Source organism: Perissodus microlepis, chromosome 8, assembly GCF_051167445.1.
Source record: "Perissodus microlepis isolate ML-2025 ecotype Zambia chromosome 8, ASM5116744v1, whole genome shotgun sequence".
NCBI lineage: Eukaryota > Metazoa > Chordata > Actinopteri > Cichliformes > Cichlidae > Perissodus > Perissodus microlepis.
In genome coordinates this window covers 9,359,310-9,377,753 of record NC_140468.1, presented here as the reverse complement: position 1 = coordinate 9,377,753, position 18,444 = coordinate 9,359,310, and the positions used below count along the sequence as shown (strand labels likewise).

The 18,444-nt window shown below is 40.6% G+C and overlaps 1 protein-coding gene and 1 non-coding gene across 2 annotated transcripts; one reads left to right on the top strand and one right to left on the bottom strand.

The window, feature by feature from the left end:
• Positions 1 to 347: 347 nt before the first annotated feature.
• Positions 348 to 429, top strand: trnal-uag (transfer RNA leucine (anticodon UAG)). Its single transcript has one exon. It is a non-coding gene; the product is annotated as a tRNA-Leu (tRNA).
• A 254-nt stretch (positions 430 to 683) lies between these two features.
• On the bottom strand, positions 684 to 5,194 carry tha1 (threonine aldolase 1). Its single transcript, XM_084937363.1, has 7 exons — positions 4,838 to 5,194; positions 3,675 to 3,758; positions 3,500 to 3,588; positions 3,226 to 3,411; positions 2,103 to 2,240; positions 1,808 to 2,000; positions 684 to 1,542 (listed from the first exon to the last, which is right to left on the bottom strand). The coding sequence occupies exons 1-7, from the start codon at positions 5,124 to 5,126 to the stop codon at positions 1,235 to 1,237; spliced, it is 1,287 nt and encodes a 428-aa protein (XP_084793489.1). The 5' UTR covers positions 5,127 to 5,194; the 3' UTR covers positions 684 to 1,234.
• Between the last annotated feature and the right edge of the window lie 13,250 nt (positions 5,195 to 18,444).

Below are 18,444 nucleotides of genomic sequence, written 5' to 3'. Positions count from 1 at the left end.
TAACACTGGGTTGGGAGTACGTTCTTTACGTAGCTTGCCATCACCAGTGTGTGAATGTGTGTGTGAATGGGTGGATGATTGTGTATAGTGTAAAGCGCTTTGGGGTCCTTAGGACCAAGTAAAGCGCTATACAAGTACAGACCATTTACCATTCTTTAGCTCTTATTAAAATATTAGCAGTGCCTTATCCGTCCAGGGCTTCAGTGATAACTACAAATAGAATTATGTGCTCGAAGAAAGTTATTAGTATTAGTAGTAGTGAAACTACATCATCAATGGTATAACGTGAATAAGAACATAGTGTTTCCCGTCATATAAATAGATATGTGTCTGACGTGTGGTATCATGGTAGCGTGGCCGAGTGGTCTAAGGCGCTGGATTTAGGCTCCAGTCATTTCGATGGCGTGGGTTCGAATCCCACCGCTGCCAGAACTTTTTCTTGCCTTCTTCCCCACGACAACTATTGACATATCGAATATGCTTTTTCTTTTTTGGTTATAAAAACCAGATACCAGAATTGATTTCCACTTTTTTGTTGTTGCTTATAGTCATAAAAACTCGAGGTCTGATATTGTAGTGCCATCTTGTGGCCAAAAACAAGCTTTGAGAATTTTGGAGGACACCTTAAAACAGACAGTCACCCACCACCAGGACGTTTGAATGTTTTTTTTTATTATTATTTCTTTAATTTCTGATGATTTGGGGCCTTTTCTGCACCACTTTATGATGATGGAAACACCTGTGAGTAAATAAGAACATACAAATGAGGTGACAAATGCTTCTTAGAAGCTTCTTTTATGTTTTTATTATTGCTTTTATTTACATTTGAAAAAATAAAGAAAGTCAGCGGTAATAAAAGTTGCCAAAATTGTTGACAGATTTCTAAAGTTTGCTAAAGTTTAAGCGAGTACAGAAATATGGGTCATTTCCAATATTATATTCATTAATATAATATAAAGAATGTATATTAATGATTAATATAAATTCTTACAGTCGAGAGCTGCACACATGCACAGTTAAAATGGATGAAGGTCTTCATCATCTGTGCCCTTTGTTGTATTTGCACACATCTCTTTAATAAAAGATAAATCATAAGGGCGCAAAATAAAATTCAACACACTGTGCTTAATTACATTTAACAGATTCACATGCTTGTAGTAGTGTTTGTCCCATTTTTCACAGTCTACATTACTCTGTAATCATTCTAAGATTAGGTTTCATCCTGACTTGGGTTTCACTGGGCCCTGATATTTTCCATCACATGCTGAGAAACCACAAACTGCATTTTCTGGATGGCCAGCTGAGTGTCTTCAGGAGAAATCCCAAGATGCCACACGGCCCTGACAGAGTTCCCAAAATGAGGGTACATGAGAACCTGTATCCCCTGCCCGAGTGCAGCCTCCTCACTCTCGCTAACCTGAGCCATGCGGTCACAGAACTCGCTGGGACTCAAACTGAGATCCTGCAGGCGGAAACGCAGGATATTTGTCTCCACGGCAGCCAAGTCAACAGCGAACAAGTTAGGATTGCAGTCGAGAAGAGCTGAGCGTGGAGAAGAAACAAGCTAATTACACAAAGGAGTAAAGCGGGAGCCAGTAAAGTATTTAATTTTCATTGAAGGGTATTCATATAAAATCAGTCAAATTCCAGTAATTCGAGCCTCTAGAACTCAGAAAACATTCACTATATAAAGGTAAGATTTTGCATGGCTTCATTAAACATACTAAAGTTATTGCATAAAAAAACAGCAGATCCTGAGGAAGTCACGTGGATTGAATTTTCATGGAATAACCAGGTAGTTACTCACCTTGAGCAAACATTTTTGCATTGCCGTGATCCTCCTCCAGTCTTCCAATCATATTCTGTAAGGAGAGTTTTCCAGCTGCTGCCAGTATGCCAGCCTGCCGCATTCCCCCACCGAGTGCTTTGCGACACCGTACCGCGCTGGATATGAAGTCCTTGGGTCCAGCCAGCACAGTACCAACTGGGGCGCCCAAACCCTGATACACACCCAGGATTTTGATTGTTACATTAATCCAGTTTCACCTTGGTTAAGATGAATCTTGACTTTGTGTGTGTGTGTTTATATCCCTCAAACCCACCTTGGAGAGGCACACACTAACAGTGTCTGTGTGCTGCAGTATGGCAGATGGAGGCACTCCCTGAGCTACAGCGGCGTTCATTACCCGGGCTCCGTCCATGTGAACGGACAGACCATATCGATCTGCTAAAGCACGCACCTTAAACATGGAAACAAACCATCCAAACATGATCGCATCACATCATTAAATTTTAATAAGCCACGAATCACTATTGCTTTTGCATCAAAATGTGGCAATCAGCATGACTCTGTAAATAATACATTTCAATGGGAAGTTTTCCTGCTGGAGATTACGAGTCTACAACAAAGTCTCCGGGGATACATCCCCATGGCAACCAAGAAAAGCTATCTTTAATAATAATTGAAGAAATTTAATTAACAATGTATTTCAAATGATAACCAAATGTATATGACCCAAACTGTGGTTTCTGCTGCGAGCAGTGAAATGATTCACGCCACCGTACGTCCGTACTACTTTGGCTAACACGCTGTACTGAACAGGGAGCACAAGGAGAGAACATATTTCTCCAATATTAGCTTTTCTGTTCTGTTAAATACAGAATTTCATTCAAAATCTTTACCTTTAAACACAAAGTTCTAAATGATAAGACCCCATCATAGCCTTAAGACCTCATAGTATCTTATCATCCCAGTGGAGCACTTTAGTTTCGACCTACAGGGTTTCTTGAAGTTCTTGGAGGCTGTAAAAGCCTCTCCTGAGGAACCAGCTCCTGCTTTGGGTTCAGGTGACAGACACCCTTTCTATTTTTAAGATTAAACTTAAAATTTTCCTTTTTGAAAAGGCTTATAGTTGGGTCTGGATCAGGTGACCCTGAACCATCAGTTAAGGAGCTACTTTGCTTGTGATCTCAGGCAGCACTGTGTTAAAATCAGGCATGAGTCACCGAAAGCACTGCATGAGCTCAGGAACATTTCTAGAAATCACTGCCTATGACCGTTGTGCCGTCCACAAATGCAGGTCAAAACTCTATCAAAGAAGAAGCCATATGGACACATAATCCAGAAACACTGACATCTTCTCTGAGACAAAGCTGGCTTAAATTGGACTGATGCAAAGTGGATCTGGGGTCAGACTAATCAAAGTGAAAGTCATGCACACGCACCTCCTGCAGAAAAGCCAGAGGTAGCACACGTCCCCCTTGAATGTTGTGCGTGTTTTCCACACATACGAGCCGTGATCGTGGGTAATGGGGGTCTGGGTAACCGTGGCGTATCTTTGACTCCAGCTGCTCCAGGTCAAACGTCCCATCGGGGAGCGTGGTCACCGTGGTGGAATGCACGCCAGCCAGCTGTATCAACACAACAAATACACACACACACACTCTTGTCTTGTTACAAAAAAACCCATCATAGATGAAGCTGCTGCGGCACACTCACCTGAGCGCTACCTCCTTGCTCGTAGATGTGTAAATGGGACAAGTCCCCCACGATTACCTCGTCGCCCCGCTCCCTGCAGTGCACCATCACTGTTGGATGAAATGCAGGCATGTTTGCGACCATCCAGGACTAGTTAAGACTAATTCACACACTGCCAGGTGAAAGCAAAACTGACCTGCAATGAGATTACTCATCGTTCCAGAGGGGACGAACAGGGCGGCCTCCATCCCGAACATATCCGCTGCAATTTTCTGTAACTCTGCAGACATCACGCTTTAGGTTTGAGCAGCATTTCACATACAAAAATGCAAAGACTTTAGAAGACTGCAGTGCAGTAAACCATTTCTCTAGTCATGGTTCAAAGGACAGAGAGGATTTTTCATCATATAGACTGCAAAGTCAGCATAAAGACCTTTGTTTTACTTGGAGAGAGTTTTGTCTGCATGATAGTTGATTTAAGTGACTTTGAACGTGGCACAGCTGTTGGTGGCAGACAGGCTGAAACTGCTGACCTGGTGGGATTTTCTCACACAATGATCTCTAGAGTTTACAGAGAGTTGTCTGAAAAAGAGAAAATGTCCAGTGAGCAGCGGTTCTCTGACTGAAAATGCCTTGTTGGTGTCAGAGGTTTTATTGTTTGGAAATGTTTCGTTTTAGTTTAGTTCTTATCAGTTTCAGTGATACTTTTCTTCTTTTTAAGTATTACTGTATGGAAGGCTTACGTTAAAAAAAAAAAACAAAATTAAAAAAATTATTTTAACTAGAGTTTTTTTTCACACCACAATCAATTTTTAAGCTGTTAAAAAATGTTGCAAAATAGCAAATACAAATTAAAAGTCATATATGGAAATATTTTTTAATTTATTTTATTTTATTATTATTATTTTTTACAATTTTTAGATGGTTCAATAAACTTTCCATTTTTTAAAAGGAATTTTCTGTCAATAATCTGATCATTTAAAAAAATAATTAATGTAAAAGTAAGCCATACAGTACTTTTCTCGGGAATAGCACACGTTTGGGATGTGACCACCTTATAGAAGAGAAGAAAATAACTTTTTTTCTTTGTCTGTTGGTGTCTTGGTTGATCCTCCAACTGTGTGGTTAATTTGGATTACTGGGTAATCCTGTATTGGATAATCCAAGTGACCAGTGCTTGAATGTGGAAACTCTGGCATATGGTCTGCTATATATTAGTATATATAAGTAACTGAGAGGTACTAAACTAGCCTGGTGCAAATATAAAAATACACACAGACCAGACAAGGGGTCAGTTATAATTTAAAGAGAACAGAAAAACATTTTAAAGCAGAATTTAACTCTTTCTTCGACTCTAACCGTTAACAGTCGGGTCTTCTCCCATCACGTCGTCTCCCACCTCGGCCTCCGCCATTGCCTGGCGCATGGCCGGACCCGGCTTGGTCACCGTGTCGCTACGGAGGTCCACCACCCGGACGTGGGCCGCCCCTCCGGGTCCAGCGTAGCTGGGCTTTCCAGAGTTGTAGTATCCCCTCGTGGAGCTGCATCCCAGCACGGAGCGGAGGGCGTTTTGGGCAGCGAGCGGTGCCACAACACCTTGATGGATTAATTTAAATAAAAGCCTGCAGGAAGATGTTTTTAACGCCATGATGGTCCCTTTTCAATCATTTTCACTGTTATTACTGAACTTTGTATCGGTGGAGTTGTAATCGATAATCATTGACTGCAAGGGAAGTTAATGGATGACCTATAGGCGCATCCAAGTGCGCAAAGCGGCCTGGACCTCAAGATGGCGCTAAAATTCCAGCAAAGATTATTATTATTATTATTATTATTATTATTATTATTATTATTATTATTATTGTTGTTGTTGTTGTTGTTGTTATTATTGTTATTACACACGTGTACACTCGTTAGGTTAGTCCTGGTGAGGATGAGGGGTGGGTGAAAGACATATAAACTGCATTTTATCTGAAGCAGCTCTGCTGACACTTTGTGCTTGTTAAGCACAAAAGAAAACTGAAGTTTGTTTGATGGTCTTTTCAAACCCTTTTCTTTTCAAAGCACTTTTCAAACCGTGAGCTGTCATTTTAGCCACTGTTCTGTCAGGTTATCAACATTATTTCTGCAGGGATGCGTCTGCACATTGCGCTGTCTCACTTCATGTGAAAAACAATAAGAAAAACAAGGGTCACATATGCACATCTACTTTAAGTAACTGCATTTTTTGTCTTTTTTAAGTTTTTGAATTATTTTTGATAATGTGTGCAGAGAAAAGATACTGACAGGTGCCATGTTAAACTGCACTTGACCCTTGATGATTGCCTTCCTTGCTTAAAACATGTATGACGTTGTCTGAAGAGGATGAGAGGCGAAACATCTTCATGACGCTTAAAGAAGTCCAGTCATTTTCTTTCCAAGCTCACAGGACTATCATGATCTGGAAAACCTACATTCATGGGTCTGACTTGACTTAATTTCCTTAATTTCTGATGCATTACTTTTTTCCACAGTGGTTTAAGATGCAAATGTCGTTTTTAAGTAAAAGAAAACAAAAAAATCCAACACCAGGTGGCAATTCAACCACACTTGCCTGCTTGTTTTCATAAGTAACATTACTGCTTCTTTCATGTTCTCATTGAGGGGGAAAAATGCACGTGTTCAAATAGTCGGGGTGGTGTGTTTCCTTTATGCTCATAGATCTAGATTTCATGGAACACAGGAAACGTATCGCCTGCAACAAATGCATTTTTACTCCCAATAAAAACATGAACCAAACAGAGAATGTATTTAGGAAACCATCAGGGCAGTTGATACATTTTTATCATAAATTTATGCCATAAATCTACACAATTCCCCAGAAGTCAAGGAAATTACAAAAATGCCCAGGGAAAGACCTGATCCCTGCTTATGAGTCTTCCCATTACCCAAAAAACCTACGCCCACACCTTCTTCTCCTAAGAAATCTGCATGTATGTTCAAAAGCGTTCACAGGGTGAATCAGCAGCCTAAAAAAACCTTTTTTAAAACAGTGTTTATATTGTTTGTAAAAGACTTATGAGGCTGTAGCTTGTGGTGCATATATTGTCCTAAACTACACAATAAACTGAGCTTTACAGGCTTCAAAAAATGACATTAATTGGGAGGTTATTTTACAAGATTACAGGTCTGTCCCTTGTATGTTTAGTTTAGTTTAGTTCTTTATTTTTCAGGCCCCACACACAAAAACACTGATTTGATAACATTAAAAAAAAGTCTTTGAACCACATTTGGCTACTAGATCATTTCAATCCGCAGTTCCTTGGAAGGTAACACACACAGTCCCACACACAGATGTTAATTCTTTCATCTATAACACACCTCATTTAACAAGCAACCTATCCCATCAGTTTATATTTTGCATGACATGGAAAGATATGAAAATCTACACATTTTCAACTCGTTCTGGATTTGGGGATTGTGCAAAGGCAACGCTTCTTTCAGGAACAGTCGGCCCCTTTCAGCTGTCGTCATCGTCTCTAAGTAAAGTTGGAGGCATAGCGAATGACTTATAAAGCCAAGAATGTGCATTTGAGTGCAAAATTATGTTCTCAAAATGGAATATTTTGTGTTTAATACAAATCTCACTGCACTGGTACTGCTGGGATTTCTTATTCAGAACTTTTAAGGCTTGTTTATATCTTCTATTTACTATAATTTACACAGAAATAACTTTTTAACAGCTCTACACACATAATGCTGCTTTATCTATGATAGACATCTAAAATGTCTGTTATCTAATACTGAAAAAACAGAAAACACTGTACACTAGTATAATTTAAACACCAAAATCTAAATGAATGGGTGAAAATTAAAGTTATTTCACCTGGTCTGTGAGTGAGTTTCTAATAATAATCTAAAAATAGATCAGTCGTGTCCTGTGTAGCACACATGTTGAATTTGCTCACATTTGCCTTGTAACTCGGACCGCAGTTTGTCCGGCATGTGTTTCATAAACATGTCCGTGCACCTGTGCGCGTTTATCTGTCTGCTCTTGTGCCACTTTGCACGATTTGTTTATGCCGTGTTGTAGCCACGAATACTCTGAAATAACTATGACACCTCAAGATTCTTCAAGGGTCACACACCCACTTTGGACCTGACCTTTATCCCCACGCTGAGCTGAAAGGCTGAGTCTGACTGGCGTTACATTTACAGTCCACTGGTGTGGTGGATTGTGAGGACCCTGAAAGAAATGTATGTTTTTAACATTATAGGCTTTAATTTACAAGTAATTTGTAATTTAGTAGTAATTATTCCACCATCAGGCATCTTATTTTGAGTGATATTTTCAGATATTTCAGCAATCTAAAAGATTTGGAGTGTTTCTGAATAAAATATTTTAGATATCCCACATTTACAAGTAAGATTGGTGGCGTTTGCGTGTCATTCTGTCTGTAAATGCGATAGCTCGAAAGGTTTTGAGCTAATTCTGACAAAACTTTAAAGGGGGGGGGTGTAGACTGGGCTTGCATCCACAAGAGAAATATCATGTCATGTGACCTCTGACCTCACTTTTACATTTTACATCTGCTTTTCTTTCAAGTTGACCCCAAAATGTGTTTTATCTTTAAAAATAAAGTATCATCAAAAGAAAGAGAATGAGCTGCCCGTAGTATAATATTAAATAATGAGCTCAAGTTATTCATGACCACCTATTTACAAATCAATAGCTATTATCCATTATCTACATACTGTTTGTGTAATCAAAGTAAACCTCTGTCATGCTACCATTAATGGATTTTTACTGCACTACAAACTTCTACAAGTAGGTTTAAAAAGAAAAAAAAAACCCAAAATGAATGTTTACAAAATAAAATACTATTCCTATTAAAGTAAATACTCCCCACAGAGTGGAGGTTTGCACTCTTGGATTACTTCATCGTAATCTGTGGTTACAGAGTCAGCAGATATTCTAAATACACCTGCCTGAAGTTTAAAATTAACACAACGAAAATAGGTTTGTAAGAAGCAACATACAAGGATTGGCTAAATAAATATAATTTTACTCATATAACCTTTTAAAAAATGTTCCTTATTGGATAAAAAAGTATTGAAAACGATCCCGTCTTCGCTTCACTTTCTAAACTAACTCGGTGGCTTGAGTGTTGAAGCTCCGGTACATTTCCACACTGGTGCTATGATGAGGCTCGGGCCCAAACTAAACTGGCACCATCCTCTGTTTTTATCTGTAACAAAGCCCCAGTTCCGTCACGTCCCTGAGACTAAGTCAATATTTGGAGGTGAAGGTTTGTGGGAATTTCTCCACCGCTGATCAAAACTGGCTGGGAGGGAGGCGCGTCTATTACAAAGCACCTCTCTCCTCCCTCTGACACTGAGTTTTGCTCTGTGTGCTGCAATTGTTAGGGCCACATTTGCATTACAGGCACCAGCGCCCTCCCTACCCCCACCCTCACACACATTTCCCACTCACACGGATGGGCTTACTGTCTTTTCTGATTTTAATCACCTGATAAGGACCCCAGTGTGTGCCATCAGCACGGCACTGTGCTGTAGTCAAACTTGACAATGCCAGTAACACAGCCAGGTTTTATGAGCCATAACCAGTCATCATTAAAAGTCATTAGCAAACATCAGCCTTGTAAAAAGGCCGCAGTCGGTCTCGAGAGCCCCACAAGAGCCATGAAGAGAGAGAGATAAAGATGCATCAGTAAGCAAGACAAGCAAGCAGTGATGGATAAGTGTGATAAGACAAAGGAAGTGGGAAATGTCCCGAGTTTTTACGGGATCCTTGTTGGCACCGTGCTCTCGCATTCTTCTCTGCGTGTGCGCAGAGCTGCGTGCCTTTCTCTCGTGTTTTGTTTCCCTGCGAGTGCCTTCCAGCATTCCTTGCCTGTGCATGGAGGGGAGAGAGTGGTGTTTTGGATAAAATATTGAATTAGAGAAAAAGAGGCAGAGAGGGAGAAATATTGACTCCTTCTGGGAAGGAGCGAGACGGCAACGCCTTTCCAATAACCATAAACCCACTGGGCTGAAAATAGATGGGCCGAATGAATAAACAAATGTGTTCATCCCACATGAGCTCTTCTCTTTCACGGACGGCAGAGGAATGGAGGTGACCCCCACCCCCCTCCCCGACACCACAACAACCGCCACCACCACCACCACCACAACAACCTCCTTCCCTCTCTAACTATCTATCTATATCTCTCCTCTTTCATTTATTCACCATGACGAGAGATATTAACTGGAACAAAACAGGTGTTTATGGGAAGCCGTCACTTGAATGATGTCTTTCAAACACACACAGACACACTCTCACTCAACACATACCTCTTTCTGTAAAGGTGTCGACATCAGTGCCTGTGAAACAAGAGTAACATCTGTTTCACATTTCACACTACTCCCCCCCACTTCATATGTCACGGGCATGTGGACATGCTTTACTTCACACACACACACACACACACACACACACACACACACACACACACACACACACACACACACACACACACACACACACCCTCCTGTTTCCTTGACTTTAGAGGACATTACATTGACTTGCATTCATTTCCTGGAGACTTACCGTAACCAGCACTTTCCTAACCCTTATTACCGAAACACTAACCAAGGCTTAACCCTTAAATCTAATGCTTTCCATCGTGGGACTTTCTTTCTGTCCCCACAGGGGGACTGTGTAAACAACCTCTTGTCCCCACAAAGCAATTTAAAAAAGAACATGTTGCTCTTAGGAAGCAGGGGAAGCGTGATGGTGTAAATTCTTTCTTTCCTTTTTGTTTTTTTTCTAAGCATTTCATTGGGGAGTCCTCTGTTCTTGTTTCTTTTCTTAAAGCGTAGCTTCTCCCATTTCTTCTCTTCTACCTCCCCTCTCCCTGGTGATTTATCACCACACAGTTCCACTCCGTGCCCAAAAATACACAGACAGCTGAATATTACAGCCATATGTGACAGCTGAACATCTCATTCCTGAACTGTGGGCATTAATCTGCTACTATATCTGGTTTACTTAGAAGGGTTGGATTTGCGGGTTCAGGCACTGATTGTTATGTGGTAAGGTTCGACTTGTAGGTGTCAAATGGACTTGAGGTCAGTGCTCTCTGTGCAGGCCTGCCCCGCTAAACTTGGGAAACTCTTTCTTTTAGGGGGCCTGCATCCTATGTGGGCAGTGATGTGTTGAAACCTTCCCACAAAGCTGGGAGAACAATATAAAATATTACGGCAGTCTGAAGCAATAAGAGCAAGTCACTGGGCCTGAGGGGCCTAACCCAAACACTGTACAGGGGTGTCTGCATGCTTTAGTCCCATACTGTTTACTTTTGGTTGTATTTGCAAAGTTTTGAGATGTCCTGTCTCCACCCTGGTTCTACTGAGAGAAATGGAATTTAGTTTGCGGCTGAAAAATGACATCTTAAAAACTCAAAGTGCATCACAGTTTATTTCCAGAGAACTCGCTGTGAACAGTTTTCATTGGGAATGTTTTCGTGACCCAATGAGTACCAAAGAAAACCCTTAAAAGTGAAGCCCATTGATTGGATTGTTTCCACCGTAGCTTAAAATTGACATATCTTACCCAGAAATGATGATGTAAAGAAGAAGATATCTTAGATTTTCTGCGTTTTGTTTTGGGTGAACAGTCACTTCATGCATTGTGGTGAGGATAGTTTGACAGTGTGAGACGGGGTTAACCAGACCATCAAGATTACCCACTGTAGTAATCAGCTGCAACCACTATCGCCTGTGTGTTCTCATTCATCTGATCCTTCATTCAGCTGCTCGCCGGCTTCTCGTTTCAGTCAGTCATTTCTCACTTTGTTCATTCAGCTGTAATTACAGACCCCGACCAGCCTGCACAGTCTCGCTTCCGAGAACCGTCGCGTCGCTCTCTTTTTTTTCCTTCTGCTTTATTCATTTACCAGACCTTCAGCTCACCCCTCGCAGCGATCCTGTCACCCTCCTGACCCTCTTTTCACTCCTCCTTCTCCTCAATCTCCTTTCCCACATTACCCACTCCTCACTCTCCACCTCGCTCGCTGGGAAGTCATGTGACTTCTCTGAAGCTGAGCCCTATAAACCAGCAGTACTTGGGGGGCTCAGTGTCTATACCGCTCTGTGATTGGCTCTTGCATTCACACGCTGTTCACACACACATACACACTGCAGACCCCCTGTGTACCTCTTTCAGGAACAAATGTGATCCTTCACATTAAGGAGTGGGGGTGCTGCCGTGCATCTGTGTTTGTGTGTGTGCAATGTTCCCTTTTGATTTTTGGTGTTTAATGAGTGGGAACTTCTCACAAGGTGAAATTAAGTATGCACACACATAAGCCCGAGCAGTGCCATTTGTTTTATGTTGGGGGTGTGCGTGCTGCAGCAGGCCAGTGGCTGAATGAAGTCGATTCAGAGGGCTCGGCATTGGGGCTTTTTTAATCCAATTGGATCCTTGTTGAGGCAAAACAGAAGAGCCTGTCAGCTATTGGCAGAAAAGTGCCACTGTTCATATTCAAACTCCCCGGTTTGGATTGAAGGCTCCCGTCGAGTTTAATTTGCAGTGAGAGCCTGTAAAATCTAATGTATACTTTGAAACGAGCCACAGAGAGTTGTTTTGGGCTTTTCAAGATCCCATGTTTTTATCCCGCTCTGATATTCCATCTGGCACGGCTGGTGTAGTTTCAGGAAGTGCTGTGAATGGTTAATGATTTGATTCAGTGTTGAAACAACACTAAAGAGAGCTGATAAAGAAACAAAGGAAATGTCGTTGATGGTTTAACGCCTTATTATGTAACTGACTGACAGCCAGAGGCTGACACCTTTTTGCACACATTTCCTTCTGCTGTCAGTTCATTCTCTGCAGTGCGTGTGTGTGCTGGCAGGTAAGTGCTGGTTGGTCCACTTCTTTTGGTTCAGACTTAAATCTCAACAGCTATTGGATGGATTCCTTTGAAATCTTCATCGAGAAATTCACAATCACTGGAGGATCAATAACAACTGCTGTGGTGATCCCCCTGCTTTTCCCTCTGTACCACTGAATGAGTCATTTATCCCGTGAAGCGCAATATCTGCATTTACAAAATGAGTTGGCATGCATTTTTGTACAGATGTTCATATGCCTTAGAGGATCGATCCTAATCACTTTGGTGATCCCGCTTTTCTGAGAGAGCTTTAGCAATGACATATTTTTGGCTCTGGTGCTGCATTTAAAAGTCCCTTGCTATTTTCCCATATTTCATCTACTGCTTGCCGCTTTGAGTGACAGAAGAATGAAAACCATAATGTGCATTACATTTTCATTATTTTCTTTGAAAAGTCCCATAAAGAATTCAATATTTTTGTTTGATATCAGAATTACATCTTTGTTCCACCTTAATTTTGGTCTTTTTAATCTCCCAAGTTTTTCGCCAGGGACAAGTGGTCTGTTTTTAACTTTATCCCCATTTAATATAGAGAGCACACTTCCATGAAAGATGAGGACAGGCCAAGTCCAGGAGGTTGTCTGTAAAACAAAGCCCACTCAAAAACTGCAGTTCCTGGTATGGCCACTTGAGGCTACCCCAAAAGGAATCCCCTCAGACTCCCCATAAAGAAAACTACTGAAGTTTAAAATTTGATCGACAAGTGTCCTGTCGCAAGCAGCTGTAGTGAATGACTGACTGTGCTCCTGTTGCATTTTAATAATATTAGCTGATAATCAATACTGCTTGCAAAAACTTTGTGCTCCGGTTTTGGCAAATTCGAATCTAGAAAGCGATGCATAACTGGGAAACCACACCTGTCTCTTCATGCCTTGTTTATATTGGTTATGTGTCATGTCTAAAAAGAAGCATAATTCACTATATGCAAATTGTGATGCCAAGTTTGAGAGACTGCAGAGGCTACGAAACACTAGAATGGCTAGGGATGAAATTTTCAGGTATAGTAATGATTTGTTTGCCGTATTATCATTCAAATATTCACACGCTAGCGCACCACCTAGGTAAATAACCATTTGCACAACACCCATGGTTTTCCCATACCAACTGCACTGATGCATATCTGTGCAAACAGCAGTAACTACTGTAGTATCTATGTATATTTATCTGTGGTTCATAAAGTCATTGTGCATGTCAACGCAGGAATGTGGCTCAGTGGTTAGCAGTGTTGCTCGACAGCAACAGGGTCCCGAGTTTGGGGCGAGATGAGTGCAACACCTTCTGTTCCGTTGCACAGGTTTGCTCGGAGACTTTTGATACAGTTTTTGTCCCTTTTAAGGTTTTACATGTCAAGAAATTAAAAAAAAGAAGAAGATCTAGTCCTAACCAAGTCACAACGATGCATGGCATTACTACTCTATGTCATTCTGTATTAAGCAAAAACAAAGCCACAATGTAGAAGCAGTGTGTGGAAAAAAATGATTCACCCCATGATTCATTAGCATGCAAAACAGTTTTTATCAGCAATAACTTGAAAATGTTTTTCTTTACAGCTTTATCAGTCTCTCACATCATTGTGGAGATAAGTTGGCCCACTCTTCTTTACAGCGCTGCTTCAGTTCATTGAGGTTTGCAGGCATTTGTTTATGCACAGCTATCTTAACGTCCCACCAGGACGTTGCAACACCTTTATTCTTTTCTTTTTTTCAGCCATGCTGTTGTATTATTTCTGGTGTTCTTGGGGTCATTCTCCTGTTGCATGACCCATTTTAGCTCAAGCATTAGCTGTTGGATAGATGGCCTCACTCTGACTCTAGAATTCGTGTCAGTGACTGCAGGGTGCCCAGATCCTGCAGCTGCAAAACAAACCCAAATTATCCCCACCCCATTATTGTGCTTCACAGCTGGTTGAGCTGTTTGTGCTGATATGCTCTGCTTGCTTTTCACCAAATGTGACTGTGTCTGTGTATGATGGCCAGACATGTATACTTTGGTGTCATCCATCTAAGAGACTTAACTGAGGCCTGTAGAGTCTGAGATGCAGCTCTTGGGGTTTTTTTTGCAGTTCTTTGAGCACTACAGTGATCTTAGGGTGAATTGCTAGGATGTCCACTTCTAGGAAGACTGGAAGACTGGGTGTACTTAGTTTCTCCACACATTCCTTCATTTTGGGTTATTTTTGTTAAATAAATGATGGCACAGTGTCAAACATTGCTGTTCATCTGAGGCGGATTTTACTTGTTTATAAAACCTTGTTTGTAAAAATTACAGATTATAATTATTCTGTCTTGATATGTAAAACCTTAAAATTTAAAAAGGGTGTAGTTTTTTCTTCTTCTTCTTTTTTTTTTTTTACCATGACTGCAAGGCATCGGTCCTTCTGCATTTCATGATGGCTGTCTGCTGCTACTGCTTTACTTCAAATACCGCTGATAGTTTCTTTATCACATCTAAAGCCTAAGCCAGTCATGCATGCTGTTCACTGTTGGCATTTTGAATGTGTGTCAGTGCCAACTTAAACATTTCCTACAGTTGTCTTTATCACTCACTCCATTAATGGCTGGTAAAGTATTACTAGTAGTCACAAGTATTCTGGGAGGCAGAGGCCGCAGGTAAATACTCAAGGATTCCTGTCAGCTTTTCCTACCTTTATATGTATCTTTTGGTGTGTGCTTCCTAAATTCCCTGTAGGCGTAAATGGGAGAGTAAATGGTGTTCTGTCTTTATGTAATAATCCTGCGACTGACTGGCGACCTGTCCAGGATGTACCCTGCCTCTCACCCTATGACAACTGGGATAGGCTCCAGCCCCCTGGGCCCCCCAAGTTAGATGAGCAGAAGAAAATGGATGGATGGATGTTTGCCAGAACTAACAACAAAAACTCTCTTCTTGGAGAGCATCTGGGAGTATAATAGATTGGTTTGTATGCCTTAGGTAAGACTGAAGTTCATAAAGGAGATGGACCAAATGCCCTAGACAAAGAACGACCTCTATACACTATACAGATACAAATATACAGTATTATAAATACTGTGCCACTGCGTGGGGAACGCCTCAACCTTTACAAACTAAACATTAGACATTTTAAGAGGCACAATAGCATTGTCAACAGGAAGTTGAGATTGAAAGCAATGGTGCAAAGGTCTCAGGAGTTATTGGACCCAAAGGTTGCATCCAATAAGCAAAACAGTCTTATTTAACTGACTGTTACTAGCAGACACTGAGATTAAATATTAAACTTGACATAAACATAAGAAAATATGAGTCATTTGTTTCCCCCCCCAAAAAAACCCTGAACTCAAGCCCAGCTAGCTTTTTTTTACAGCCTTCAGCTGCATCTCTACTTTAGCACCATAAAAGCAACTATAATCAATATTTTACAGCAACAGTGAATTAAATGGGAATGTGAAAACAACTCATTGTTTAGCCGCCAAGTGTACTCTTTTAGTTTGCTCTTATATTGGTGTTGTTGGCCACAGCAGTGGGCTGTTTTCACTGGGAAAAAAAATCCTGTTCCACACAAAAGAGAGTCAGTCGAAGGAAGTGAAGCATTTAGCTGCTCAAGAGCCGCATCACATTTTGTCTGCAGCAGAGAAGTTTTATCAAAACACATCACCATAGACACTTTTTGAAATAACCAGGACAAAGGACATAACAGAATTTGTAAAACCTGTTCAGTCCTGCTCATTAAAAGGTTTTTGTGCCATAAGCTAAAAGCATAGGAAGAAGATTTGAAGATCTAACTCTAGGCAGATGATTGAGAATCAGTATGTGAACACGTGGCTCAGACTGACAGCTGGTGCAAAGGTGAAACTTGGGAAGAGATCAAAATAGAGCCAAAGACATTTATTTTTTGTTTGCGTCCAGAAGGAAACACTTAAAAAATGAAATTTTAATGAATGTCACTTATTTTTTGAGGGGGGGAATTTCACAACGTGACACAGAGAGGCAAAGTGAATCCAAATCTAATCAGAAAACAACACAAGGTCATTGACAGAGTGATCAGTCAGTGGAGCAAACAAATCCAGTATGGGGCAGGCGTAAGGCAAAAATCCAAGTACAACCCAAAAAAAGTCACACATACAAGGAGATCAATAATAACACCGTGAGAGAACACGAGGAATCCCACAAACTGCAATGCTCACCTTTAATGCTTGAAATGCAAAAAATACAAAACAAACTGGTAACTGAGGAGTACATGGCAGGACGTATCGGTACAGGCGAAGGTTATTGGGTAATTGTAAACAAGTTTAAGGAACAACACGGGTGAGGGGGAGGTGTACAATCACAAAGAAAGGAAAACTAACCTAGACAGGAGATAAACATGTAGATGAAACTTTACCCTCTGTATGACTTGATTCCTGATTCCATTAATTCCAGCCATACACACCTGTACTATAACATTGCCTCCACCATGTTTGACTGACGATGTGGTATGCTTCAGATCATAATCTGTTTCCTTTTCATAATTTTCTCTTCCCATCAATATATAACAAGTTCATCTTGCTTTCAGAGAATTGTTTTCAGAGCAGTTCGGGCTCTTTTAGATGTTTTCTGGAAAAGTCTAATCTGACCTTCTGGTTTTTAAATGTACCCAGTGGTTTGCACCTTGTTGTAAACCCTTTTGGATTTACATTCAGGAAAGCTTCTTCTGATTGTAGATTTCAACTCCTAGTTCCTCAAGAAGAACCAAGAACCTCCAGAGTGTTCTTGACTCTGTGTTGTGAAGGTATTTTTGTTAACCATGGAAATAATTCTGTGATCATCCACTGTAGTTTCTTTGGTCTTTTCAGGCCTTTTGGTGTCACTGAGCTGGTCACTGCATTCACTCATCTTAAGGATCTACCAAAGTAAATGGTTAAATTACAGATTTAACCACTCCTAAAGTTTTTTTAATACCTTTCTGATATGTTCATTTAGTTTTTTCAGCTTTTTTTGACACGTATTTGGACCTTATATTGAGAGATGTTGTTCAACACTTATTTTATGGAAATAAAGCAAACAGGACTTACCTGACCATGAAACTGGTTGTCAGGCAGATATTCAGTTAAATTTGAGCCTCTGAAAATGGGGGGCTATTTATAAAAAGCTAAAATATTCAATTACACCTTGACTATTTGATTTAAAATCCATTGTGACCATGTACAGAGGCTCTACTACACTAATAGGAAAACAAATGCATCATTGTCCTTAAACTTGAAGTTTTTTTAAAAAAGTATTTCTTTAAATAAAAATGATTGTTAGGAGGAAAAAGAAAGAGCTGCATCACGTCTTTCTGGATTTTGTAAAGACCAAAAACACAAGCTAAAAGTGGCCTTAACTACAACAAATTACTGATAACGTTGCTCGATAACCGATGTGTAAATAAGGAACTGCTGGCTAACAAGTCTGTCACATGTTCCACTGCAGAAGAAGGCTTTGATAGATTGTTTAGAAAAGCCTCATAGTTGGAGCTTTTTTTGTCAGGAATGTTTCCTTCTCCTTAATCATTTCTTAAAATCTTCCTTCCTTCTTGCATGCTTGCTTTTCTTTGTTTGCATTTCCTTTTGACGTTTGTGTCTTTGGCTTTCTTGTGTCGGCAGATCTTAATGAAAACACGAGGCTTTTAAATGACACACACAAAAAAAGAATTCTGCTCTTCCCTTTAACATTTTACTTCCAGTTAAACTGCAAATGCTGGACTTTTATTTTATTGCAGCACTGCAGCGAGTTTGTAGGTAGTTTACAGGCGTTGCCATTCATTCGTGGCCTAAAAAACCCCTTACTCACCACATATGTATGTGCATATGGTAATGTTTGAACTCATGTGCGTGTCTGCTACAGTCTGAAGTTCAAATACTGTGCAGTCCTGTTTGCTGGCTGAAGGGACACGGTGACACCTGAGAGTGTTAGAGGGTTTGGTCCGAGTCCACGCTGTTACAGTAAGCCATTTGGCATCTGAGCTTCTCTGCCGGTACGCTTGTGCAGCTGTGAATGAAGAGAGAGGGGGGAGAAAGTACAAGTTAAACAATGTGCCTAATACAACGTGCCTTTTAC

Bases quoted from the DNA above. Each gene is read 5' to 3' on its own strand.
- tha1 (XM_084937363.1), bottom strand. From the start codon at position 5,126: ATGGCGTTAAAAACATCTTCCTGCAGGCTTTTATTTAAATTAATCCAT. The intron at 3,412-3,499 runs GTGAGTGTGCCG...GTGTTGATACAG, and splicing joins AGCAAGGAGGTAGCGCTCAG to CTGGCTGGCGTGCATTCCAC. The intron at 2,241-3,225 runs GTGCGTGTGCAT...TCCATGTTTAAG, and splicing joins CTCTGGCTTTTCTGCAGGAG to GTGCGTGCTTTAGCAGATCG.